At 37.8% G+C, this 27,960-nt stretch overlaps 2 protein-coding genes across 4 annotated transcripts in view; one reads left to right on the plus strand and one right to left on the minus strand.

Moving 5' to 3' along the window:
- BPIFC (BPI fold containing family C) overlaps positions 1-2,221 on the minus strand; it is a 62,646-nt gene extending 60,425 nt beyond the window's left edge. Inside the window, exon 1 of the mRNA XM_077168644.1 lies at positions 1,350-2,221. The gene's annotated coding sequence lies outside the window, so the exon portion shown is untranslated. The remainder of the gene's footprint in view (positions 1-1,349) is intronic.
- FBXO7 (F-box protein 7) lies at positions 1,659-27,842 on the plus strand. Of its 3 annotated transcripts, XM_077168641.1 has the most exons (10): positions 1,659-2,023; positions 8,419-8,713; positions 12,733-12,957; positions 14,110-14,251; positions 16,924-17,007; positions 18,325-18,420; positions 22,029-22,205; positions 26,086-26,123; positions 27,142-27,188; positions 27,593-27,842. In XM_077168641.1, the coding sequence occupies exons 1-10, from the start codon at positions 1,728-1,730 to the stop codon at positions 27,633-27,635; spliced, it is 1,443 nt and encodes a 480-aa protein (XP_077024756.1). In that variant the 5' UTR covers positions 1,659-1,727; the 3' UTR covers positions 27,636-27,842. The 3 variants fall into 3 exon arrangements, with proteins under 3 accessions (XP_077024756.1, XP_077024754.1, XP_077024757.1); XM_077168639.1 differs by having other exon boundaries at positions 27,142-27,842; XM_077168642.1 differs by lacking the exon at positions 1,659-2,023 and adding an exon at positions 2,258-2,424 and having other exon boundaries at positions 8,571-8,713; positions 27,142-27,842.
- Positions 27,843-27,960: the final 118 nt, after the last annotated feature.

Below are 27,960 nucleotides of genomic sequence, written 5' to 3' on the forward strand. Positions count from 1 at the left end.
ATCTCAGTCCATCCTCTCTTATTGAGTTTATCTGTTGAATATATTAAGCTTTCATACAAGCTTTAGTTTTATTAACTTCCAAGGCAAAAAGAGTTTGAAAAACCATTTGGGTTGATTCATTAATTCTTTCCTTCATTCACCATGCATTTCTTGAGCAATTTCCAAGCCCAGATGACTTCAGATGTCTATAATCAAATGGGGGCATATAATCCAACAATTACAACAGTGTCCACCTTATCCCATGAGTTTTTTTTCTTTTTCAAGCAGTTTTATTGAGACATAATCATACACTATACAAATCAATCCACAGTATACAATCAGTGGTTCAGAATATCATCGAGTAATTGTGCATTCATCACAATAAATTTTAGAAAAAAAATCTCATACCCCTGATATCCCACTATTATTGACCCTTATGAAATATGAAAGAATATTTTTATACTTTTAATTATTAATCACAGACGTCATCCACCACAGGGTTCACTGTGTATACGTCCTATGTTTTATCCTCCAGCTGCAATTTTTTTATTTGTCTTTGCACTATTTATCATGCACATCTTATAATAGTGAATAATAATTTTACCAATTTACCCTATTCCTTTTTGTGTCTGTACAGCATTTTATCATAGATATATCATATTTAGCCATTTCCCTTTGGTAATTCATTTCCAGTTAGTTTTTTCGTTTTATTTTTTTCTTTCTTAATTAGAGAGGAAAGTTACCCCATGAATCTTAAGCGCTGTAATATCGAACTTCTTACAGCTACCCTGAATATGCCTGCTATTTGGCTTTTTTTTTTTTGCATCTTTTTGTATACACCATTGCTTGCAGACTCTTGGAAAGTTCCCATTTATACTTTAAAATACAATTTAAATACACTTGCTAACGCCTTAAGTTCCAGTTAACCACTTCTGTATCTTGTACTTACTTCCACTATTGCATTTGTTATATGCACTATAACATTTGTTTTCTATTTGGTGAGAGCAGGGACCTGCCGTAAACTCTTCTGCCTTCCCAACTGTGGGTGCAGGGTCAGAAGGACATTATACAACAGGGCCTACACAGTATTTATTTTTAAGATATTCATTTATGGTATAACATATGCTAAGGTCAACACTAGGCGGTAAACAAAACAAACTCGGTCCTCGATCCACAAAACTCATGTTCTTGTGTGGGAAAACGCCAATACAGAAATTAGCAAATTAAAAGAGAATTCCAGATGATAAATTCTAAGGAAATAAACAGCGCGATACAGCAGTTACTGGGGAGACCAAAAATGACAGGGCTTTGACATAACGTTATACCATTTAATTCTTCAGCGCTGCGGACCCACAAGAGGAGGTCGCTACCTGGTTTCGCTATACGGCTTTTCGGAAGGTGCCACTGCAACTGGGCGTGGAAGACCTGATAGTTCACCACGCAGGAAAGGAGGTAAAAACTGGTACACACGTCCTTGGGAAGTGGCACGTTACAATGTCCACAGCATCATTTTCAGCACTGTTTTTCTAGGCACTTCTGAAAGGAATCGAAAAAAGCCACGTAAACTAACAAGCCTAGATCCCAGCGCCTTGTCGCAATCTGGGCGCTTGCGCAGTGTGCTCCTCCAGGGTTGCGCCCTTGCGCGCCGAGTCACCGATCGGGAGTCCCGGAACCGCGGAGCTGGGCGCTGGCCGCTGGCCGCTGGCCGCCAGCTGCCGGCTCTCGGGGTTGTCTCCAGGGGGCGCCCTATGGAGAGGCGGGGCGTCCGCCCTTGCGGAGTTTTCTTTCCGTTACGCCTCAGCACCCCCACAGCTCCGGAAGTCACCGTCCGGGGCCGCTGCGCGGGACGGGAGCTGTTCGGCCCGTCTGACGCCACCATCAGCGCCTTCGAGTTGAGCCCCACCAGGCCTTCGGCCGCCGCCATGAGGCTGCGGGTCCGGCTTCAGAGGCGGACGTGGCCGCTGGAGATCCCGGATGCAGAGCCGACGCTGGGGCAGCTGCGCGCGCACCTAAGCCAGGCCCTGCTGCCCACTTTGGGGTACAGGTACGCGGGGGCGAGTCGGGGGCGGAGGGCCGGCTGCGATACGGGTGTGTACTGCGGGGAAAGTGTACTTGGGTATTTTTTGGGGGGAGAGTCCGCGCGCGTTGCGCTCTAGACCGCCCGTGCTCCTTGCGGTTGCTGGGCGCCGCTGAGTGCTCCTCTAAGGTGCTCAGCCGTCAGGGGCGGTCACGTTAGTGTCCGCTCTCCGGGGGCGTGGTCGTGCTTAGGCGCATCTGGGTCTGTGACGCGCCGAGGCCGGGGCAAGTTCGCCGAGGAAGGGCCCGGGACCAGGGCGGGAGTTCGCTAGAGGAGTAGTGAGCGGGACGCCGGGGCTACTGCGGGCGGGGGGTCCCGGCTCCAGGAGCTCATGGCTCAGCCTGCCGGCGGCTCGGATCCCCTCCAGGGTAAGGAAATCGATTCCGTCTTTAAAGTAAACGAAGCCATGGCTAGGATAGAATGGAAAATGCACACGATGTTTGCATTTAAAGTTGGAAATTCTGAGTTTGGGTTGGGTTAACCTGTCCATACTATAGGGCGTTTAAATTCAGTTTCTTCAGCTGTTGGGTGTTTCAGTGATAAACTTTTGGGAAGAATACTAGTAGAAGTCAAAAATCTGCCCTCTATCATAATTCACCTGTTATCTGTACTGCAGCTGTAAAAGCCGTAATAATTATTTTTAAGAGTAGGTTGAGCATCTGTGTGGCAGCTACGTCGGTGAGCATTTTCACTTATCCACTGCAGTTTTAGAAAGTTCAGCGTGCAAGCTTGTTACAAATCGTTTAATTTTCCTGGGGGAGATTTTGCTTGTTTGCTAAAACAGAGGTGAACTTTGGCCTTAGGATGACCCTGCAGAGTTTCAGTTTTCCAACAGTGAAGTAGAGAGATTTTGGTACTAATTTATAGGGTTGCTATTTTGTTTTCAGAGGTATTTTTTTTGGCAATCATCTGGTAATAGAGGGACAAAGTAAGGAGGCTTCTTTTCGAATATTGAGCCGGTGAATTTGAAATTTATGAGTTTGCTAAACATTTTAAAAAAATATTACCTGGGGGCTTTTTAGGTGAATTATTCAAAAAAAAAAAAGAAAACTTTTATGTTAATTTCATTGAAGCGGCTTATTTCCTAAGACTTTTTTAAGCTTCTAGTTTATTTTTAGGGAATTCATTAAAGTTAGGCCCTATTATGAACTCCTCACTCTTTCATTCTTCAGATTAAGACATTATTAGATTAAAAGTAAGCCTGGTTTTCTCCAAAGTAAAAAAAATGAGGAGGTATGGTAATAACTTTGAGCATTATGGTAAGTGACGTGTCTGTTGTTATTTCTTGGTATTAAACCTAAGTATTTTGGTTCCTCCTGTCATTACCATAAATTTTCACAATGAACTTTTCTTTTTAAGGTATTTTCATAAGTATGTATAGATATTTCTTTTAAGTAGGTAGGGCAATCTTGAAAGGATGTGAAATTCAATATGAATCTACCCGAGAGCCTAAGTTAGTTTCTCTTTCAGGTTTGTTTTCACAATTGAGGCTGGTTGACAGGAAACAGTTTAAACTGCAACTTGTGAAAGTAAATTCATTTTTTGGAAAGTATGTTCATTTTATAATAAACGAGCAGTGTTAAAGCATGTACAAATGGCAGGTGTTATTTTTTAAAAAGTGTCTTCACAGAGCAAAGGGATCCGAAATTGTCATAAAATATCTTGAAAAAGTCTGGAGTTTCTAGTTTCATTGCCTGTTTAACTTTTGAAATGTTAAACTAAAATTATTTTTTGTTCCTGTCTATGCACCATTTCAGAAAACAGAATCATTTTTAACCCTCTCCCTGGAAAACTACATATTACTTCAGGAATAGCTTTTTCTTTTTTCAAGGGGGCAGGGAAGGCTGGCATATTTCTTAAGTGCTTTACCTTTTCTATGAATAGAGACTAGATGTTTGAACATGCATTGTACTAGATACTGTTAAAAAACTTTTGTTGTGACAAATGATCCATAAACACGAACAGTTCATGAGGTGTTTTTCTTTTCTCTGCCAAAGTTGGGATGTTGTTTTTCTGGGCAGCTGGCAGATTCTGAACATTTTGTTTATCAAAGCATTTTGAAAACAGCAGCAGAGCTGCTTGTTTTCTGAGAAGCAGTGGTAGTTTCTACTCACACTGCTAGTAAATAATAAGCTTAGTAAGTTGCTAACTTTTTGCTAATAACTAGTAAACTTCTAGTACTTTCTCTACAAAATACACTTTTAATTGGTAAGAAGAAGTATGTTTGTGTGTGGAAGAAAAATGAATTATTTTGAGCACTTTTGAAAATATGCTGCATTGTAAGAAAGAAAAAACAGAATAGGATTTTCAAAGAACTTCATCCTTTGTTAACCTCTCAAAAACTTAATGAAAGAGGTATTATTGGCTATAACAGTCTTATAAAATGTTTTACACTTTTTGTTAATTATCACCTCTGTATGATGAGACGATGGTTATACTCACAAGGTCAGATAATCGTGATGCACAGAGGATGGAGAGTTTGTTGCTTCAGGCTTATTTGAGCTCTTAGGTTATTTAGCAGTGGGTTTTTGAATTTGTACTGTCTTCCATATGAAAGACATCATAACTCATCATCAGTAGAAAAGAGGACCTGTACCTGCCATCAGTAGTGGGGGTGATTTTGTACCCAGTCATCTGCACACACCTGTTTTGATTTAAGAATATTCACTTAGCTCATAGGTCTCGTATTTTGAAATGAAAGTATGCTGGGTGCACGGAAGATTCAGTGGTAGAATGCTTTCTTCCCATGTGGGAGACGCGGGTTTGATTTCTGGACCATGCACCCCCCCCCCCCCCAAAAAAAAGAAAGTATGCTAACTGCCCTGTAAGGTCACTGAAAAGGCATCCCAGATTTCATTCTCATCAAGATCTTCCCAATTGGCTTTTGATGGTTACATTTATAACATGAAAACTTGAAAAACACCTACTATTTGCCAAGTGCTGAAAATAACAGTGTTCAGTTAGATAAGCTTCTGATTTTATGGAACATTTTCTAGTGGTGAAATAGAAAAGACAGACAACAAACATGTGTTTTCATATAGTGGTATTACAATAAAACTAAAACAGGCGAATGGAATGGTGATAGAAACTGGGTGGAAGGCATCCCTGGAGATGCAACATTTGAGGATGACCTGAATGATGAGAAAAAGCCAGTTGTTTGGAGAGCTGGAAAAACAAAAGCAGAGGCCCACTGTCTACCATGAGGCTTTTTCTGTTTTGAGGAACAGATAGAAAGCTCATGTGAATGGAGGACAATGAGTGAGAGGATGGATGTTTGGCACTAGATGAGGTAAGAATTGGGTAGGGATCAAATCACACAGGGCTTTGGAGGCCTGTCCTATTCCCACTAAAATTAGAAGCCATTGGAGCATTTTAAGCAGAGGAATGGTATGATATGGTTTACATTTTAAAAAGGCCATATTTGAATAGACTGACCATACAAGTTAACTTAGAGAGTGCAGTACAGAAAATACAAATTTTCTACCAAATAAACATCCCTTCCTTCAGTTTCACTAAGAATCTGAAGTTTTAAAACACAGTCAATATCATTTTTTACCCTATAAACTGATTTACCTTAGTCCTAACCAGATTAGGTTCATTTATATCTCTAAGTAAAGTCTGATCTCTTTTTCATCTTCTTTAACAGTTGTTGTATGGTGTAATGCTGACTTTCAGGGCTGCAGAACTCTAACTCTGAGTCTCAGGTGTCACACAGATACCCAAAGTTCCAGGGAACTACCAAGTTATACACAAAGAGATAAGCATCTCAGAATTTAGAAATAACAGTTACTCTCAAAAATAGATATGACTTCTATAAGAAGTCTATTCAAACACTATAATTACATGGACCCTTGATAGGTAATGAGATCTTGTTATTTTGTATCAGTTAATGTAATTCCCCAATACATCCCAGAGTAATTTGGGCAAAAAAAAAAAAAAAAAATTTAAGAAGTGTTTACAAAGCCCCCTTGAGGGACTGGGGAAAAATATGGAAGTTTTAATCTTCTCCACCTGGAGAATTCCAGAAATTCTTGCAAGCATTAGGGACTCCCAATAAGCCAAGCCCTTGATCTTGGAGCTTGCATTTATGAAGCTTGCCTTTAATGCAAAGGAGAAACTAAGCTGTCTTATAATTATACCTAAGAGTCACCCCCAGAGAACCTCTTTTGTTACTCAAATGTGGTCTCTTTCTCCAGGCCAACTCTGCAGATAAACTCACCGCCCTGCCCCCTACATGGAACATGACTCCCAAGGGTGTAAGTCTCCCTGGCAGTGTGTGATATGACTCCCCAGGATGAACTTTGCCTTGGCATTGTGGGATTTAAAAAGCCTATTTGACCAAAAGGGAGAAAAGAAATGAAACAAGATAAAGTTTCAGTGGCTAAGAGATTTCAGATGGACTTGAGAGGTTATTCTCAGGTTATTCTTATGCATTACACAGCTATTCCTTTTTAGTTTCTAGTGTATTCTAATAGCTAAAAGGAAATACCTGAAACTTTTGAACTGTAGTACAGTAGCCTTGACCTTTTTTTTTTTAACATTTTTTATTGTGAAATATAACATATATGCAAAAGAACAAAAAATTTAGAAGTATATTGTAACAAATTGTTATAGGTCAGTAGTTCCACACTTTCAGGTTTCTCCTTTAGCTGCTCCAAAACAGTGGAGACGAAAAGAAATACCAGTATAATGATTTAGCAGTCATATTCATTTGTTAAATCCTTTATTTTCTGTTATAACTCCTCCATCTCCTTTGATCCTTCACCCAATCTTTAGGAGTATTTGACCTATGCTAATTCTAACTTTTTCATGTTGGAAAGGGGTATCAACAGTGTGGGATAGGAGGATGGAACTTCTTGATGTTCTGGGGAAAGCTGGCCCCTCTGGGTTTCAGGACTTAACTGTCCTAAGAACGCTATGGAGGTTATAGGTTTTTGGAAAGTAATCTTAGTGCATGAAAATTGTGGATAATCTCAGATAGAGTCCTCAGTGTTCTTTAGGGTTAACAGGAATGGTATTGGTTGGGGTTTGGCTAGAGGTGGCAATTAGTATTATCTATGTGAAGCTTGCATGAGAGGAGCCTTCAGAATAGCCTCTTGACTGTATTAGAACTCTCTTAGTCACTGACACCTTGTCTTGTTGCATTTCTTTTCCCCTTTTTGGTCTACAAGTATTCTTTATCAGGATTCACTTTTTCATTCTACAGGTATTTATTGAACACTTACTAATTCTCTGCCATGTTTTAAGTACTGGGGTTAAAAGAGCAAGCATGGCAAACATAGTCCCTGCACTCACGAAGCTTTTCTTACAGTATTGGAGAACATTAAAGCAAAACAAATAAAACAAAATGATAACTATCCATCCACTGTTTTTTTTTTTGCATGGTCAGGCACCGTGAATTGAACCTGGTCTCTGGCATGGCAGGCGAAAACTCTGCCTGCTGAGCCACCGTGGCCCACCCTCCATCCACTTTTGATAGTTTATTAGGCAATCCAGACTAATAGTCCTCTCAAGAACAATAAAATCCAGTTAAAATCGTAAACAAAATCATTTTAAAACTCATTTTAACATTTGATCAGGGGGAAGACAGAAATACAGAGGCTAAGCCACAGTTTTGGTGTTCCTTTCCCTGGGATTTTTGAAGATTCTTAAAAAGAAATGGCTGAAAGTTGAGTAGTGATTTTGACAATCTTACAGGGCTATGGGGAGAAGAGACAACATAACAACAAATATTAGAAAGTATATACATTAGAAACAGATCTAAGAGAGTCCAGATATTGGCATAATCAAAGATTTTAAAATGACTATACTTAATATATGGAAAGTTTTTTATTTTTTACTTTTATGTTTATTAATATATATTATATATTCACGTTCCATATAATTATCCAAAGTGTAAATCAGTGGTTCACAATATCATAAAAAGGCCATATTTCATTGACTCTAAGTTGCCATTAATCATAAATTGCACATTATTTTATCTAACACTAAGAAAAAATGCTGCCGATTAAATTGATAGACCATTGATTTTAAGAAATGCTCAATGTCAAGGATGCCAGAAAGTGAAAAAGTATGCATCTTAGAATCGATGAAAGTATGGATTAGTGGCAGAAAATTCTTATGTCCTATTCCCCAGCCTAGAGTTTTAGCCATTAGAAATCCACAACCTAGGTATTTGATGATAAAAAATAATTTTCATAAATTTCTCACAATTTTGGCCTCTCCCACCCTTTTTTTTTTATTGCTTTGTTGTTGTTACTTACAGGGTCATACCGTGTATCTTGTATGTGTTTAAATATATTTATTATTGAGGGTAATAAGAACAGGTAACTCTTACTGTCCCTATCCATCTTTCTTGGCAGTTCTGATACCCGGTTTGCAATTACGTTGAACAACAAGGATGGCCTCACTGGAGATGAAGAGACTTTGGCTTCATATGGGATTGTTTCTGGGGACTTGATATGTTTGATTCTTGAAGATGCCATTCCAGCACCTAACTTACCTTCATCCACAGATTCAGAGCATTCCTCACTTCAGAGTAATGACCCACCTTCTTTGGCTGCCAGTTCCGACCAGGCCGGCACACAAGATGAACAGCTGAATGATTCATTCCAAGGACAGGCAGCCCAGTCCGATGTCTGGAATGACGACAATATGGTGGGTATCAAAGACCGAGACATGAAATAAGGTAGTTGATAAATCAGCTTGAACATTTCAGTTGAATTCTTTATCAGTCAGGATAATCATCATCAATAGAGTGTATATTCATTTCAACTACAACTATTTCTGAATGATCATAGGACGTTACACTAGATTTTTAAAATTGTACCTCAGACTCTCTATGACCAATGTAAGTTTGAAATTTGAGAATCAGTTGTTCTCTTCTTCCTAAGCTAGCTAGCTACCTTTTACTTTCAGTGGCACTCCTATTTTCCTGAGCCTAAAACCTTGGAGTAATTTTTGATTCTTTCCTTATGTCCAGCACATTAAGAAACTCTGTCAATTTTTCTTTTCCATTTCAGGCTTCCAGTGTCTCTATATTCCATTCTACCTTCTAGGTTCAGCTTTCTCCTATATGTTTTTATGATGTTGGTCCCTTGCTCTTTAGTCTAAACAGGTATATCTATAGACATACCTGTGCTCATAATTTCTGAACTGTAAAAGACCAAAAACCTCTAGTCAAACCTTTTCATTTTACAGAGGAGGAAAATGTTCCCTATCACTTTCTGTCTGGTTTTCAAGGCTTTGCGAAAATTTATCCCACCCAGCCTCTCCAGGGCCATTATCTGCTCTTCTTTCCTACAAGCTATCATCTCCAGTTGACCAGACGCCTTATCATTTTCCCTATGCACAGGCTCAGGTGTATGCTCACACACAGCCTAGTGAGTACTCCATGCCTTTGCTTTTGTGTTCACCCAGCCTGGAACTCACTGCCTTTCCTCCCTTTCATAGCTGTATTTCTACCCATCTTCCAAGGCTTTTGTCAACTCTAGCCCAGTCATTTTCATTAATTTCTTGTAATGATCGTCTTTATTGCTTTGTAAGGACCTCTTTAAGTTCATGTATATAGCAGGTTATTACTTTTTTTAAATGCGGTTTTATTGAGCTATATTCACACACCACAGGAGCCATCCAAAGTATATAATCACTGGTCACAATATCATCACACAGTTGTGCATATAACCCCATGCTCAATTAAATTATTACTTTTAATGGTTAATTAATATTGGTTAATATTAATTATTAATTTCAAAATACCAACGCATGTGTCATCTTGTTAATTGTTTTGTGTGGTCACTTTTCACCACAGCTTAATTTTTTTGTGAGCTTAAACATTTATACACATTCATGATGCTTATATGCACGTACAGGATGCTAGAGATTCACAGAGAATACCAAGAGTAGAGTTTCTCATACTTTAATGTGTATATGAGTATCTGGCCATCTTATTAAGTAGAGAAGGTATTAAAAACACTTTTTGACAGATTGGTAAATGGTGAAAATTATATATGTCCAGATACATGGATTTTAATTTATTGCTAGTAATAGTATTCAGAGAGGTTAAGCAAATAATAAATAAAGCTCAAAATATTTCTGTAATTTCTTTTTTTTTTAGAAATTATTGTGTGTTTCTGTCTCATAGGGATAATCTGGGAAATGAGGAGGGTGACTGTAAAGCAGTGTGGAAATTGAGCTTGAAATCTCATAAATAATGCTGTACACACTTGAAATAGTATTATCTGTTAATTAAATGTAGAAGAATGGAACATTAGGAAAGGAAACTAGATGGGTAAAACTTGAAACATGAGGAGGAAAACTTTATCCTTGCAATTAAATGTAGGTTAACCTTTCTTGTATTTAGGAATTCACCCAGTACCTGTTGAGTCTTTAATAAGAAACAGGAGTAACTTGGTATCAGGCCCTAATGTTAGCTCTAAATTAGTCACTTGTTTCAATCTTTCCCAGATGATGTGTGGCAAAATGACCTGTTTAGAGAGGTGCAGCTCAACATTTTTCTTTTCTCATTCCCACACATGTAAGGAATGATGAATATTCATATCAGAGAATGGCTCAGAGATTGTCAGTGGCTCTCACAGAGTAGGGATGAGGTTTGACAAGCCCGCTGGAGGATTCTGACATTACCCTCCTTGATAATCAGTTTAGGTTAATCCTTTTTTATTTTGTCCACATATAATCTTTGCCAAGCAGCTGTCTATAAGTAGTAAGTGGCCTAAAGTTAGGCATAATAGACAAAGAAACAAGAGCCTGTATGCCTCATAATTTAGTTATGTTCTAAGTGTTTTTTTTTTTTTAACTTTTTTATTGTATAGTATAACATATATACAAAGCAAAGAAATAAAAAAGCAATAGTTTTCGAAGTACTCTTCAACAAGTAGTTACAGGACAGATCCCAGAATTTGTCATGGGCTACCATACGGTCCTCTCAGATTTTACCTTCTAGCTGTGTAAGTAGTTTTTAATGCAGTGGTTTCTATTTTTTCAAAAAATATGATGGAAATGCTTTTGCGCCATACCTCCTTTTTAGGTAGTATGCATTATCATGGGCCTATAGATTTTAAAAGTGAACTTGGATCACTTTATAAGCTGTGAGAGTTTAGATCCTCAGGGATTTTTGAAGAACAGCTATCATCTCTGGTGTCTGTCTTTCATCTAACTATCATCTTTCCGTTCCGCGAGTCTTTTACTTCGTAATTTTAATTTCCTCTACCACTTCTTTGATGGGAAATAGGAACTTAAAAAGAAGCTCATGTTTCACATTGAGTTGAGCACATGCCTAGGAAACAAACTTACTGAGCAAAATCAATATAAGTAACATAGTCTTATTGAAACTATATATTGTGTCTAAAAGAGCCCTGAGCTGCAAGTCTAGAGATACGGGTTCATTCAAAATTTATATTAGCTGCAACTTTGATTTGAGTTATTTAATTTTTTAGAGCCACAGTTATCCATAAAAAGGCAACTTTCTCTGCCTTGCCTATTTTATAGAATTGTTGTAAGGATTGAATAAGAAAATACTTTTAAAAGAAAAAACGTCATGAAATTATAAGATATTACTTGTTGAAATAAGCATTTACTGAGTACCCACTGTGTGGCAGGTACTGTTCTGAGATTACAAAGATGGATGGCATGTAGTCTTGTACTTTCTAAGCCTGCAGACCGGGTGGGATGTAATGTGTAAGCAGAAAATTACAGGACAGTGTGATCAAGTGCAATAAGAAAGGGCAATAAAAGCCTTTGCAAGGCAGAGTGGTAGTCTCTATTACCTCTGCTGAAGAGGTAGGTGGGGATACTGGAGCATGGAGGGAAGGGGGCTGGCAGAAAGTAAACTTGATGCAGGGATCAGATGATGAAAGAGCCCTGTGTGCAGAGGAGTTTAGGAGCTTGGGCTTTATTTTGTAGACCTGCATTTCTCAGAGTATCTTCCATGTGAAACTTGTTTCAAAAGATTATAAATGTTATAGAAATACTAAGTGTTGAGAAAGGAAGGTAATGTTTCTTGGCTAAGTGTTTTTTTTAACTGGACTTCTCACGTCTTTTATAATGCTAATAGTGATTTTGTGAATATGAAGAGTAAGGTTAGGTCGCTGTTGTATGTAGCATTTTCCAAACTTATTTGTTTATGGACCCCTCTTTTTCTAAGAGCAGTTAGGGCCATATTACAAGGCATAATTTACAGAAATGGTGCCGTCTGCATTGGGGAAATACTAATGAGTTTTAGGCTGGGACACAGAGCACGATTAGATTCTTAATTCTCAAAAAACTCTGGCAGCACTGGGTGGAATTATTTAAGACAAGAACATGGAGGCAGGGATACTTGTAGGTAGGCTATTGTTGTAAGTCAGGAGATGAATAATCAGTCTGAAGCAAGGCACTGCCGGTAGAGAGGAAGGGGTAGATTTTAGAGATACTTAGATGCTGTGGAACTTTGAAGACTGAACAGATTGGGGAAGGGAGTTAGTAAGGTAAACGGAAGAATAATTAGGAGATGAGGAGTTCAGGAAGAAGGAACATATTGCAAGCTCACTTATTTATGAGGGCTCTCTTAAAATGTCTTCTGCTTCTAAACCCTATCATGTTCATTTTAGGATACAAAATATGTTGTATAAAAATAAAAGTCTACTTAATGAAATCATTGCTTTTCGGACCCTTTTCAGTCAGGGCCTATTCAAGATTTTGAAGCGGAGTCAACTCAAGATGTGGATTTGGAAGAGGGCCCAGGTTTCTGTCCCTCAGAACCAATGCTCTGCAGTGAGGCAGTGGATGGACAGGTGCCCCATTCATTGGAGACCTTGTATCATTCAGCTGACTGTTCCAATGCCAAGGATGCCTTAATAGTATTGGTCCATCTTCTCATGTTGGAGTCGGGTTATATACCCCAGGTAAGTACTGGAGAAGAAATAAACATCTTGTTAGGGTGTAAGTCTCCCATTGTGAAAGGGTATCAGTGAACGTCATCAGGATGTTGTGGTGTTCTAGGTTTCCTGATTAAGTGGGGTGGGTATTGAATGTAAAGTGCTTGTCATAGCTTATGTGCATATAATAGGTGCATAGTAAATGTTCCCTTCTTTCATTTTTTTTTTTGTCAGTTTTTAATTAGTATGCTAGGGTGATGACAACTGTGGTAGGAAAGATCAAAGATATGTGTCACTGAAGTATGGTTAATGGGTGTGGATTGGGCAAGACTACACAGCTGGCCCATTCGGATTTTTTTCTTGCTTATGTTAAGGCTCGATGAAACACTAGTAACTTAAGATTCAACTAGGGAGGGGGATTGTTCTTTGCTTGCCTTCAATCATTCACTCATTCATTTATTCATTCAATATCCATTTGATAGGTATCTACCAGTGTCAGGTACAGGGTTTTGTTCCTGTCCTCAGGTTGCTCATAGATTGGGGGGTGGAGGGAGATGACTGTTCTCAATTTGTTCATAGTCTGGGGGTAGGAGAGAGAGACAGTTATACAAACCGTTACTGTATTGGTTACGTTCTAGGACAGATAGATAATAGTGCTCCACAAAGGAGAACATGCAGAGTAGAGTTTCTGAAACTTTAATGTGCATACAAATACCCATGAATCTTATTGAAATGCAGATTGTGATTTAGTAAGTCAGGGATGGAGCCTGAGATTTTGTATATTTTCACGTGATACCCAAACTTCTGATCTGTGGGCCATTCTGTGAGTAACAAAGATAGAGCATAATCCATTCAGTAACCACCCGCAGCATGCCACACATTGAGCTGGAAATCACGGTATAAAGATAAGGTAGTCCTTGTCCACATGGAGTCCATAGTGGGAGAGAGAGAGAAAGAAAAAGATTATGCTGTATTATATTGTGTAACATAGAAGTTTGTAACATTAGGAACAGAAACAGAGTATTAGGGAATAAAAGAGAGAAATGATTCATTGAAATTTTTTTAAGGGGACTGTATGGAATGCTATTTCTGGATAAGTTAGGGACCTCTTGACTTTCTAATCTTTTTGAGAGTAACACCTTTCTTCATAATTTGTTCCCCTTTCACTTCATTCCCCAGGGGACCGAAGCCAAAGCAGTGTCCATGCCAGAGAAGTGGAAACGGGGCGGTGTGTATAAGCTGCAGTACACACATCCCCTCTGTGACGGCGGCTCTGCTGCTCTCACCTGTGTGCCTTTGGGAACCCTGATGGTCATAAATGGTACTGGAATGCAGTCATGTTCTTTAGTTTATAACTCTTAAATGTTTCTCTCCTGTTGTTTTATAGCCACTTCATGATTGGCTAGCGTGACATAGTTATGGATCTTTATTTATTTAATCTGTAGACTACTGATAACACAGTACCTGAAAGATTATAGAATATGGAGCTGATGTTGGGGCCAGCTGCCTTCACTCTTGGGGTAGCTGTATTTTTTTTAATATCTTCAGCTTGTAATTTTTTTGCCCCAGGGGGGAAGTTGTTATGGACAAAAACCATAGATAGAAGCTTTCAATTGGGAGTAATGTGATAATAGATAGGAGACAAGTATTACACATGAACTCTTTGAAGAGTATTTGTTCTGTATGCCTCTGGGTGGTGCTTTGTTTTGTTTTGTAAACCTAGATCTTGAGCTGAAATATGGTGAGATTGAGCTGGGGGTAACTTTTAAAAAAAATTTTGAGGTTAGTTCACATGACATACAGTAATCCATTTAAAGTGTACACTTCAGTGATATTTAGTGCATTCCCAATGGTGCGCAACCACCGTTTCTCTCTAGTTTCAAACCTTTTCATCACCCGTGAAGAACCCTCCCATACTCATTATGTAATCACTCTCTACTCCCATGCCTCATCACCTAGCAACCTGCTTTCTGTATCTATAGTTCTGTATATTTTGGATATTTCATACGAAGGGAATCATACACATGACAGTTTTGTTTCTGGCTTGAGGTTCATCCAAATTGTTGCATGTGTCAATACTTCATTCCCTTTTATATCTGAATGTATATGTATATACCCAATTTGTTTATCCTTTCATCTCTCAGTGGACATTTGAGTTGTTTCCACCTTTTGGTAGTAATGCTGTAAATAACGTTCATGTATAAGTTTTTGTGTAGACATATGTTTTCATTTCTCTTGGGTGTATACCTAGGAGTAGAATTGCTGGGTTGTATGATAATTTTATGTTTAGTTTTTTTGAGGAACCTGGGGCTCACTTTTTATCCAGTTTGGCATCTCTTTGAACAGAAATGCTTGGAAACACTGCTGATGTTTCTGAGGTCTTAGTGTGCCTTTTTTTTTGTGTCCAAACCCCTGCCCAGAAAGAATTCCTTTTTGCGCATTAAGAAATTTCATCAGGATAGAAGTACATTTTGTTTTTGCATTTTGTTTTGGCTCAGATACAACTCAGAGGCTCGGACTGCCTACCAGTTGTCTATGGAATAGTCTCATTCTGGATATTCATTTGAGTATTTGAGTGACTAATGCTTTTCACTTTTGTTTTGATTTTTGAGGTTCATTCTTTTAGCTAAACAACATAGTATGGTGAGATTGGGATGATTGCATTTTTGTTTTGCTTTGTTTTCAGTACAGCTCACTGTATGTAGCAAAGGCAGTCTGATGTGCCTTAGGTTAGTGATTTTCAGTGTGTTCTGCAGACACTTAGTTTTTGCTAAGATGGGATCTCTGTTCACTACCTCAAGCAGCAACATGATTTTTTTCTGCTAAAATTAATTTTGAAAGCTACTGATTTAAGCTGTCTTGATCTTTGAAATGAAAGGTCTCCTGTCTTATAATTTCTGCTTTTTCCTTTTAATTGCCAAATTCTTAGAAATCTTATTTAAAGTCTCATAGTTTCACCTTTAACAGCTTTAGTGGTACTCCACATTTGTCAGGATATAACTATATAATGGATGGCACCAGGACCTAGCAATGTCTCTTCAACAATTTGTCACAATTAACAAATGTAGCTTTTAGTTGTGTATTTGTATACATTGATTGTAACACTTTCTGCCTTCATCTCATCATTCTGCTCCATCATGTCACAACTTGCAAATAGTAAATGTGAAGATGTATTTTTTACCTCAATATCTTATTATAAAAGCACTTTAACAAGACTTGTATAGTAATCTCTATTAGTTTCAGGATACTTAATATAAAGAGAATAGCTACTGAGTGTTCTGGATTTCTTAGCTTCTGATATTTTGTTCCTTTACTATTCTTGGAAAATCAGCTGCTTGCAGACTTGCATGGCAGACAGCCATTCCAGGCTTGATTCTTTGAAAAGAAGTAGTGTGTTCTTGGACCTTTTTCCTTCACACAAGGCATCCTGCTCAGTGCACATGTGCATAAGCACATCACTGGCTCTTTCATGAAATGAGATGAAGTGCGCCTTTGTATAAATGATTAAAATTGAACCCTCTGGTGATGTCAAGAATATCGGTCATTTGGGTCTAGTGAGAGATGAGGCTGTGAAAACTAGCAGGAATCTTGTAATGAACAAGGCAAGGCTCATTGCCATGGGTTAAATAAAAAATAAATGGAGTTTTTAGTAACCTTGTTAGAAATAATGATTTTATTGTATTTAACTGACTCCTATTAACCTTGTTGCATATCTCTCAGTTACTAATAACCTGCTGTTGGTAATACTTAGTGGATTTGCTATAAAGATGCTTACTGTAGTTTTGAAAGGAGGTGTTTTAGAGGAATTTTACTTCATGCACTGGCAGGTTTACACTTTTGACCTTGCTCTGAGGGAAGGAAACAGGCATACAGCAGTTTGTTTTATATAAAGTCTCTTTAGTATTTCGGGGGCAAAGAAATGCAAGCCTGTGCTAAAAAATGAAGGCAGTTGATGTGACAACATTTTTTCATCTTTCGTTCTCTCATTTACAGTTACACTAAAAATCAACAGTGAGATCAGAAGTGTGAGAAGATTGCAGCTGCTGCCAGAATCTTTTATTTGCAAAGATGAACCAGGTGATAAAACCCTTGATGGCTTTCACTGTTGGTTAAAGCTTTGAGAGGGTCACTTTAAAAACACTAAAAGATGTTCAGAGAACTCAGCATTTCTAAATGAGGTTAAAACAAATTCAGTATAGTGTTGTCTTTTTTTCTTTTAAGAGTGCAAAGGTTTTGATTATAATATGGGGAGGTTGTTTCTTGTTTTTCTTTGAGTCGTAGTGTGCTGAGTTATTTTGTATTTATGCTGCCAATAAATACAAAATAGGGCCAATATGAAATGACCCTAGTATATAATTCATTACTCTCTGGATAATGCTTCATAGTTTCTGTATTAATCTTTAGGGATCTTTCTAGCATTGAATGTTACCAGTATGGAGAGGTTCTGTGTATTGTGGAAACAGTACAATGCAATTTCAGTAGTGAAGATTAATGAAGGAAGAACTGCGTTTGAAATGTTTGCTAGACCCATATAAAGTTGGTTGTTATTTGATGCAGTATTGGAACTTTACCCAAAGTTTGCATTCTAGGCGTAGTTTGCTTATATTTTATAAAATTATTAATAGATGCAAAGAAGACCAAATTTTCCTTACTGTTTTTCTATGAAACTCGAGCTGTGAGAGGCAGATAGGTGGTCAAAGAGAAAGAGGCGGGTGGAGAGGGACGTAACATCTTTTGAGTGTTTATTATGTGTTGGACATGTGCCTTTATAATATACATTATTTCTCACTTAATCCTGAGAATAAACTTATGAGGAGGGTTTTAAGATCCAGATTAGATGTGGTACAGAACAGTGGAGAGATGACATTTGCAGCAGTGTCTTTTAAGGGAACACTGACTAAATCTGGACCTTTGCTTTGAAGGTCTAGAGACTTACTCTTGTTAGTTCCTAGGGGAGATTAGGCCCTTGGAGACTTTGATTTATACTAACCAAATCTGAGAGGAAAAGGAGATACCAGAACACATATTTGTAATGGTCTCTACTTAGGCATAGAATCAAAACTTGGGCATTAGCTGTATTGAATATTAAAGCCAGACTAAACCAGTGTTTCTGAACCTTTTTGCCATTATTGGCCCCGAGAAACCTTTTTAGATCATTTTTTCGTCTATTTATTTGATATCATGGGTTTTTAACTTGGTCCAAGATTCTGTTTTATCATAATTGTTTACTTTATCTTCCCTTCTGTTAGGAACTTTCACTTATGTTTATATATAAGTTGCTATTTGTGAGAATTTCTTTAGTAATTTGGTTGGTTGGCAGAAGTAGAGGGTACCATTTCAAGTTTTTCCACTTGATTTTGTGTTCTGTTTTTTTCATAAAAAAAAAAATTCCAGTGGAAAATGTAGCTGAGATGTACAAAGATCTTCAGAAGCTCTCCCGCCTCATCAAAGACCAGCTGGTGTATCCTCTTTTGGCTTTTGCTCGACAAGGTGAGGTGATAAATTATAGCACAGGGTGAATGGCTTGCTGAAATAATAAGTTTACTTAGTATGCTTGGTGACTTTATGATACCTGACCTACCCCTTCTCCTAGTAAAATTCTGTTCTTTTAAGACTAAGCTTAAATGTTAATTCCTTAAATGCTATTTACTTCATCATGTATTTCCATAGCTCTTTTTTTTCTCATGGGCAGGCACCAGGAATTGAACCCGGGTGTCTGGCATGGCAGGTGAGAATTCTGCCACTGAGCCACCGTTGCACCGCCCTTCCATAGCTTTTTTTTTTTTTAATTAAGATTTTGTTTTAATTTATTTTTTATTTATGATACATAATCACATACAAAACGAACTTTCTTATCATATGATCATTCCATTCTTGTTATATAATCAATAACTCACACTATGATCACATAGTTGTATATTCATCATCATAATCATTTCTTAGAACATCTGCCTCAATTCAGAAAAGCAATAAAAAGAAAACAGAAAAAAATTCATGCATACTATACCCCTTACCCTTCCCTTCACCGATCACCAGCATTTCAATCTACTAAATTTATTTTAACATTTGTTCCCCTGTTATTTATTTTTAATCCATATGTTTTACTTGTCCTTGATGGTAGACAAAAGGAGCATCAGACACAAGGCTTTCACAGCCACACAGTCACACTGCGAGAGCCATATCATCATACAATTATCTTCAAGAAACATGGCCACTGGAGCACAGCTCCACATTTTTAGGCAGTTCCCTCCAGCCTCTCCATTACACCTTAACTAAACAGGTGATGTCTATTTAATGTGCAAGAATAACCTCCAGGATAACCTCTTGACTCTGGAATCTCTCAGCCATTGACACTTTGTTTTGTCTTATTTCGCTCTTCCCCCTTTTGTTTGAGAAGATTTTCTCAATCCCTTGATGCTGAGTCCCAGCTCATTCCAACCTTTCTGTCCCACGTTGCCAGGAAGGTCCACACCCCTGGGAGTTATGTCCCACGTAGAGAGGGGGAGGGCAGTGAGTTTGCTTGCTCTGTCGGCCCGAGAGAGAGGCCACTTCTGAGCAACAGAAGAGGGTCTCTTGGGGATGACTCTTAGGCCTAATTTTAAGTAGGCTTAGCTTATCCTTTGCAGGATTAAGTTTCATATGAACAAACCCAAGATTCCTTTCATAGCTTTTTGTACATACCTTTATTATAGCCTTTTTCCCAAGGTATCATAATTGTTATGATTTCTTTCCATCTAAGGTTCTGAATACCTTGAAAGTAAGGCATGTGTCTTATTTTCACTTTTGTATTCTCATGTTCTAGCATAGGGTCCAGCCCATAAAAAAGCTGTAAAAGATGTTCAGTAATATATAAATGACACTTAGTCGGTAAATAGGGTCTTTTTTTTTCTTTTTCTTTAACCCACATTTGTTGTGGCTCTGTGCTGGGTACTTTGTTGGATATTTCACATGCATTGTCATTTAATGCTAACAATTTTGAAGTAGATTTTGTGTATACTCATTTTGTAGATGATGAAACTGAAATGCAGTACTGTTTATAATTCATTCAGGATTACTGTATGAGCTCTCTCTAATTTGTGCTGTAGTTAAAAAAAATAAAACCTTAAGAATCCCAGTAACAACTTAAAGAGCAAGCATTTATTTCTCATTCATGCACATGTGTGGGTTAGTTTTGGCTGAAGAAGTAGCCCTATCCAGGATATGCTATCCTTGGGACAGAGTAGAGAGCAGGCAGAGACCTGATGTGTTGATTCTGAAAGCTTTGCACAGAGATGATATATGTCCCTTGTACTCAGTTTCATTGGACAAAAAAAGTAAAAAAAAAATGGCTAAGCCTTATAAGTAGTGGGATGAAGAAGTAGAATTCATAGGGTTGGCAGATATTAATTGTTAGTCGTAATACAGTGTATCACAGTCCTTTAGCTAGTAACTTGTTTCTGACTCATACAAATATACAAATAGATATGTGGCTTTTTCCTTTTTTACCTTTTTTTTTCTTGTATAGTATAACATAAATACAATGCAAAAAAATAAAAAAGCAATGGTTTTCAAAGTACTCTTCAACAAGTGATTGCAGGACAGATCCCAGAGATTGTCATGGGCTACCATACGATCCTTTCATATTTTTGTTCTAGCTGTTCCAGAACATAGGAGGCTAGAGGGCTTAAACACTTTTTTTTTTCTTTTTATTTTGGGTGCATGGTCTGGGAATCAAACCTGGGTCTCACGCATGAAAGGCGAACATTCTACCACTGAACCACCCGTGCAGCTTTAAATACTTTTTTTATCATCACAATCGACTTTTTTCCTTCTTTTTTTCGTGAACAATAATATATTTACAAAAAAGCTATAAATTTGAAAGCACAACACCACAATTAGTTGTAGAACATATTTCAGACTTTGACATGGGTTACAATTTCACAATTTTAGGTTTTTACTTCTAGCCGCTCTAAAATACTGGAGACTAAAAGACATATCAGTTTAATGATTCAGCATTCGTATTCATTTTAAGTCCTATCTTCGATGTATAATTCCACCATCACCTTTGATCTTTCCATACCTCTCTTTGGGGTTGTTTGGGCTATGGCCATTCTAAATTTTTGATATTGGAAGGATCTGTCACTAATATGGGGTAGGGAGATGGAAATATCTGATGTTTTGGAGAGGCTGGGCTAGATTTTAGGACTTATCTGGACCAGGGACCCTAGATATATGGCTTTTATTTGCTGTCAGTGTAGAGAAATGAATGATATTTTAGGTCCTAACTTGCATGGTGCCATGGTTATTATTATCAGAAATATCTTCCTTAGTTGGAAGAAGGGAAATAATGTGAATTTTAAAACTCTTAAATATGTTTTGTTGGATTTTGATTGTCTTTGCTGATGGAGAATAGTATCAGAAATACTCCAAAAGTGCTAAGAATAAAAAAAAAAGTTAACATTTGTCTTTTTTTTCTTTTCCTTCCTTTTTTGGCTTTGCTGCTGAATTTATATACTTCTTTTTTCCAATCTGCTAGACATCAAATAATAGTAATTGCTAATATTGTCTTGCTTACTATGTGCCAAATATTGTTAAATGTTTTGTTTCTATATGAACACATTTAATTCTCATAGCTACTCGGTGATGCAGGTAATATTATTAACCCATTTCACAAATTAGAAAATTGAGTTAGAGGTTATAACAGTTGTCCAAAGTCATACAGCTACTAAATTGTAGAGTCAGGAACCAGTCATAAAAACTAACAAATTATCCATTCTCTGTCGGTGAATAGAGAAATTGTGTTGAATTGAATAGTGCTTGATCTAAGAAAGGCCACTGGCTAGTATTTAGAAATTATTAGTGATCTGTGGTGAAGTTTGATCTGTGTTAGTATTTGTGTGCATACAAAATGATGGAGGGGATAAAGGGCTTAGAATTTTCTGATTTGGTAGTTGTATAGTCAACTGGGGATTAAACATCTGTAGATAGTGCACAATTAGGTAACTGAGACTTATCATCTAACTTGTCACTTCTTTCAGAAAGGAACAGGTTAGCAATTTTGTTGAATATGTGGTGAAAGCTGGATGCTCTTTACTCAGTTATAACTTTTTTTCTTTTAGCACTGAACCTGCCAGATGTGTTTGGGTTAGTCGTCCTCCCATTGGAGCTGAAACTACGAATCTTTCGGCTTTTGGATATTCGTTCTGTCCTGTCTTTGTCTGCAGTTTGTCGTGACCTCTTTACTGCTTCAAATGACCAACTCCTGTGGAGGTGTTTATATCTGCGGGATTTTCGAGGTAATTTCCATAATGACATGTTAACAAGAAAAGGGCTGTTTCCTTGGGAAGGTCTTAATTACTCAGCTTTTCAAAAGTCTTTAGTTTTGGGCTTTTTTTGTTTGTTTTTTGAGTTGTCAGTGATTATAACTAATAGCCGCAGACTAGAGAGATTCTAAGCTTCATATGCCTTTCCCTGTGTCCTGAAACCTCCCCATTCATCTTTGTATTTTCCACAACTCAAGTGGCTCATTAGAATAAGTAGATTATTTCAGGGTAAGAGAATGAAAGTAAAACAGGTCTGTTCTCTCTGAATAGACCATCTTCAGTATCTTGGCTTAGAAATGAGAGGGCATTTCTAAAATACTTCTCCCACTGCCCCTCACCACTCTCGCCGTAATGGCTGCTTTATGAATGGCTGCCGCAAGGAGACCTGGAGCTGTTAGTCTCTCCAGCTTTACAAATTGAGGTTGTGAGAAAATCCCTGCCTCCAGGGGCAAACCACAGGGCTAGGCCAGTTGACTTGAGTGTTGGCACTGAAAAGTGCATTCCCTCACTCTCTGAAGTGTTTCCTTTAACTTTTTATAAAGCTTGACAATCTCCTAATTAAATATTCATGTGAATAAACAAGCCTCTTTTTTGGGCAAAAATCTTTGGGAAGATTAAGAGGCTGCCAGGAGTTCCCATTTTGCTGTGAGTTAGTTTAATCAAATTGTTTTCTTATTCTGATATCTAGCTAAAATGAACTGCCCTGAGGGAATGGGAATTGTGACTGGGAAAGAGAGAAGCTAATTTTGGTGGAAAGAACATGGTAAAAGTGCTCAAGTAGGGGATTTAGGGCTGCAGCGTGGATACTAAGGGCAGAAGGGAAGAGAGACGGCAGAGCACACAGGGAGGCACGTTATGTCCCACCTTTCCTCCATTAAAATGTTTTGCTCAAAGTTGACTGTAAGAAGGAGTGTCTCCTTTTCTTTTTCCTGTTTTCGTTGGCCCTCTGGATCTCTGGAATGCCCGCCTGAGATGGATCTTACTGTGTTCTTCTGATGCTATACTGAAGTCACATTATGGGCTAAATAGTAATCAAATTTTCATGTCTAGTAAAAGATTCATTCAAATCTGAAAGTCTAGATTACGTATCATCTTGGAGACTGCCTCCAGAAATAACTTAGGAACTGATTATAATTAAACTCAGATTTGAATATGTAAGTCAAAGGATATTTGTTCTTTTGCTTGAATGTCTATTTCATGTTTCATTTTTTACATGTGTTAGTCATTTTGTTTTTCTGTTACTGTAGTCAGAACTTAAAGTCCACTGAGAAAAATGTTCTTTCCACCGCATCCTAAAAAAGACATTTTTTTAGCCCACATAACTGTGGATTAGCATTGCTTGTGTAACTCTCCCATTTATACCCCACATACATCCCCCAGAAAGGACCTGTTGATAGTTTACGTTCTCATCATTGGGGTCAGATTGAAAAGTTGGTTTCAAAGTTTATACTAAAAAGAATGATGCCATATGGGTCTTATAAACTATTACAGATAGCTGTGTAGCTATATAGTACAGAGGAACCCAGCAATTGCAAATAGGTGAAGGATAACATTATTATTTATAGTGTATCTCTGTATACATAGTTTTTTCGTAGAAATTATCGTTTCTTTTTAAAAAGCCTTTCAAGAAATGGATGCAAGGGTAGTTCAGTGGTAAAATTCTCATCTGCCATGTGGGAGACCTGAGTTCTATTCCCAGTCCATGCACTTCCCCCAAAAACAAACAAGCAAGCAAAACAAACACAAAAACAAAAAAAATTCAATGAATTTGAATTTGCAATAATGGGCTACTCACATGGAAGAACTGAAATAATGACCGCCCCCCCCCCCCCCCATATAGAATACAAAAAAAATGCCACTCAAGAAGGTTTCTGAAGAAGAAAAGTAGACCAAGGATCTGGGAAATTTATATGGATAGTAAAATCTGAGGTTTGAATTCTGGCTGTGATATGCTGATGACACTCTTTTACTTGCTAAGCTAAATATCCTTAGGATGTTTGCACAACATGTGTTAGAAATACACTTGTTTGACTTTTCCTATAGGAATTGTTGGAGGAAGTTGGGAAGAAAACCAGAAAGGGGGTATCATCATTCTGCTTCTAGATAGGGATAATGATATATTGGGGCTAAGCTGGTGCCCAAGCCCATCAGTTCTTCAAAAGTAAAAATTGTTACCACTTTTTTTTTTTTTCAGTGGAGGAGAAACATTTTTGAGTGGGTTTAATAGGTTGTGACCAGTAGACAAGACATTCCTCACCTGGGGCCTATGGCTAGGGTAGCTTTATTTCCGCACGGTCACATTATGGTGACCTGGTGTCATTGCAGCAGACATGACAGTGGAAGTTGGAGATGGTTGAGTTTCTATAAAATATAAATGATGCTTGCCACGTGCTCCGAGATTTCCAGATACAGGGTTGAGCACTCTACCATGGAAAATCTTTTCTGCCACCCGTATGTTACTGTGTATTAGTGCTTTTCATACTGGGTGGACCCTGGGGTGGGTCATGAAATCAGTTTAATAGGTCATTCTATCCAAAGACATTGGTTAGAAAAATCAGGATGCGTTTTATAAAATAGGAATAAACTTCTGTTCCAGTTATGTATGTATAGATTTATACTTGGTTGCAATGTAAAATGTTTGTTATATGGTTCACAGCAAAAACGTTTTATTGATAGTGCTGTATATATTAACACTCTGTGTTAGCAACTCTAAAAGTCCAGTGGGTAGATTTATTTTTTTAAATAGAGTATCATGTAGAGTCATTTGAATTGTTAAATATATTTTTCTCTTCTCTTTTAAAACTTCAAAATGTAAAACGTATGAATAGTCTGGTCGTTGCTTTTCTTCCTTCCTGATTCCTAAGGTTCTTATTCCACTTTAATTGTGCTCCTGAATCTAAAGTTTAAATGTTATTTTGAAAACAAATTCTAATTACAGTCAAAATGAAAAGACAAAACAACCATCACATATCAGAGAACTCACAGTGAAAAAGCCAGTATCATATGATACTGAAAGGAACAAATGCCTTTTCATTTATTTATGTGTAAAAGTCCAGGTTTAAATTATAATTAAGCTCTATCTCATTTCTATATTGTCTTATGACTTAACAAAGTTGAAGGGTTCCTCTTCCCCCATATCACATCTTTCAAATAAATCTATTAAATACTCCTTCTATCCACCAATGTTCCTAGAGTACCTAGAAGGAAAAATCTGCCCATGACAAACTCTGGGATCTGTTCTGTAACTGCTTGTTGAAGAGTGCTTTGAAAACTACTGCTTTTTTCTTTCTTTGCTTTATATATATGTTATATTGTTCAATAAAAAAAGTTAAAACATGGACATACTTCTGATAGTTGAACTGTTCAGATATGGTTAGGAGAACATAATGTAACCCAAATATGGATGAAAACCTGAAGTCAGTTTTACCCCCAGTAGTGCATGTGAGCTGTTATACAGATGCTCGGAGATTGTCCCCCATGAGACATGGAGTTAGAAGCAGCTTACACACCCAGATGAAATTAGGGACAAAGGTGTGGGGTGGAACCAGTTAGTGCAGGGAGAGAGCAGCCAGATATTCCTCAGTAGTTGCCGAGAGACTTGCTGTGTGGAATTACCTGGTAATTGCCATTACATGGTAGTACAGAGTAGTGGTGATCTCCGTTAACCATCAAGAAAGGACCTGAACTGTGACCAAAGTACAAATGATAAAATGTATGTTACACAAATGATTCATGTTTCTTTTTGTGCTTAATGAGTAAGTTTCAGTTTCTTTAGGGAAAAAGCAAAAACCCACTGTTTAATAAGGCTGGATGATGAATTTTTCAATCCTTGTTTTTTGTTTGTCCTTTGTAGATAGTACTGTCAGAGCTCGGGACACAGATTGGAAAGAAGTAGGTATTTTTAAGTATCATGGCTCACGTTTATAACAGAAATAGCTTGTGAATTAATAGATTAAGGACATATTTCCACTTTTATTATGATGTAATGAAGTGTTTTCATTAAATTTATTGCTAAGTGTCCTTATATTAAAATTTCCTCATGCTTTTTCTTTGTCTTAGTCCATATTTTCCTGTACATACACAGGAAAAGATCTTAAAACAATGATTGTTTTTCAGCTTCAGCTTGATATAAAACATTCTCATCCTTGAAAAAAAGCTGCAGTTAATCATCTTCATGCTAAAATAGTCTGTAGCTGTTAAGCTAGTTAGAAGAGAACACTATGAAAAGAATAAATTGAGTTTCATTTGCACACAACTATTATAAAAGACTATTGATAGGTCTGAGAAAAACTCTTTGGAATGAAGGAATAGAGAAGAATAAAATTCAACAAAAGTTCTCAAATATGTGGAAAATACACAGTATTATTCTTTAGGAATATGTCCCATCCTCTAATATAGGCATCTTTTGTTTTTGTTTAAATTGAGATCCATCAGGGACATAATTTAGGTGAAAAAGTGAAATATAAGTCCTGCCCCTTTCCTCAGTACTTTAACCTTATATTTTGTGGCATGACATTTTCAACATATATTTAAATTTTCCATCTTCAAAATAGACTGACTTTAGATGCGCTAAGATTGCTGTCTCGAAGTAATGTCACTCAGTTATCCCTCCTTTGGATTTGTTACTTCAAATTAGCACCAGTTAGCTTAGTTGCAATGTAGTTTAAAGAACAGAGTCCATCTGGCACTATTATTCAGGGCTAGTATCTTATTCATAAACCTGGCACTGTTATTCAGAGCTAGTATCTTATTCATGCAGCTAGAAACTGGTACAAGTTCTTTTCTGTGCACTTATTCTTGTCTGCCTAGACAGTGTGGGAAAAGTGTAGATAGATCTATACAATGAAAGCAGATTAGAATTTTTGGAAGACATCCAAATCACCATATATTGCTCTTTTTCTTTCTACAGCTGTACAGGAAGAGGCACAAGCAGAGAAAAGATGCTCAGAGAGGGAGGCATGTGATGTTCCTGCCGTCCTTGCCCCACCCCCTTCCTTACTATCCCAGTCCCTCCTGCCCCAGACCTTTTCCTGCCAGCCCCCTCTATCCTCCAGGAATTATTGGTGGTGAATATGATGTACGACCAATATTTCCTTATGTTGGGGACCCAGTCAGCCCACTCATCCCTGGGCCTGGGGAGATACCCCCCCAGTTCCCTCCACTCAGACCACGTTTTGATCCCATTGGCCCACTTCCGGGACCTACCCCCACCTTGCCAGGGCGAGGTGGCCCCAATGACAGATTTCCCTTCAGACCCAGCAGGGGTCGACCCACAGACAACCGATTATCATTCATGTGATTGATTGACATGTAATCTCACTTCTTGAGCTAGTTTTGTTTTTTGTTTTTTAAAACCACAGCTGTCATCTCCTTGGGGTGCTGATCTCTAGTGTTGCTTTCTAATTGGGGATAGTGAGAAATGCACTCACAGAAGCCTTTCAGCAGATAGATTTAAAGCTTTGGAGATGGCTTCCCAAGGTCCAAGGGTCATTACTGCATGACGAGCTTTTGGGAATTGTTGGCTCCTGATTGTCCCTTTGCATTCCCCCCTGAATGAAGGTTGTTTACTGAGAATGTTCTGCATCAGATTAAAATAAAGTGTAAATAACATGACGGTCTTGACTTTTATTACAGAAAGATATGTAATAAATAGAACAGTTTCACAGAATAATTTAGGACATTTTAAAATTATGAGAGAACCTATTCAGTGTCATCTGGCTTGTGTTTA

Source organism: Tamandua tetradactyla, chromosome 7, assembly GCF_023851605.1.
Source record: "Tamandua tetradactyla isolate mTamTet1 chromosome 7, mTamTet1.pri, whole genome shotgun sequence".
NCBI classification, from domain to species: Eukaryota; Metazoa; Chordata; class Mammalia; order Pilosa; family Myrmecophagidae; genus Tamandua; species Tamandua tetradactyla.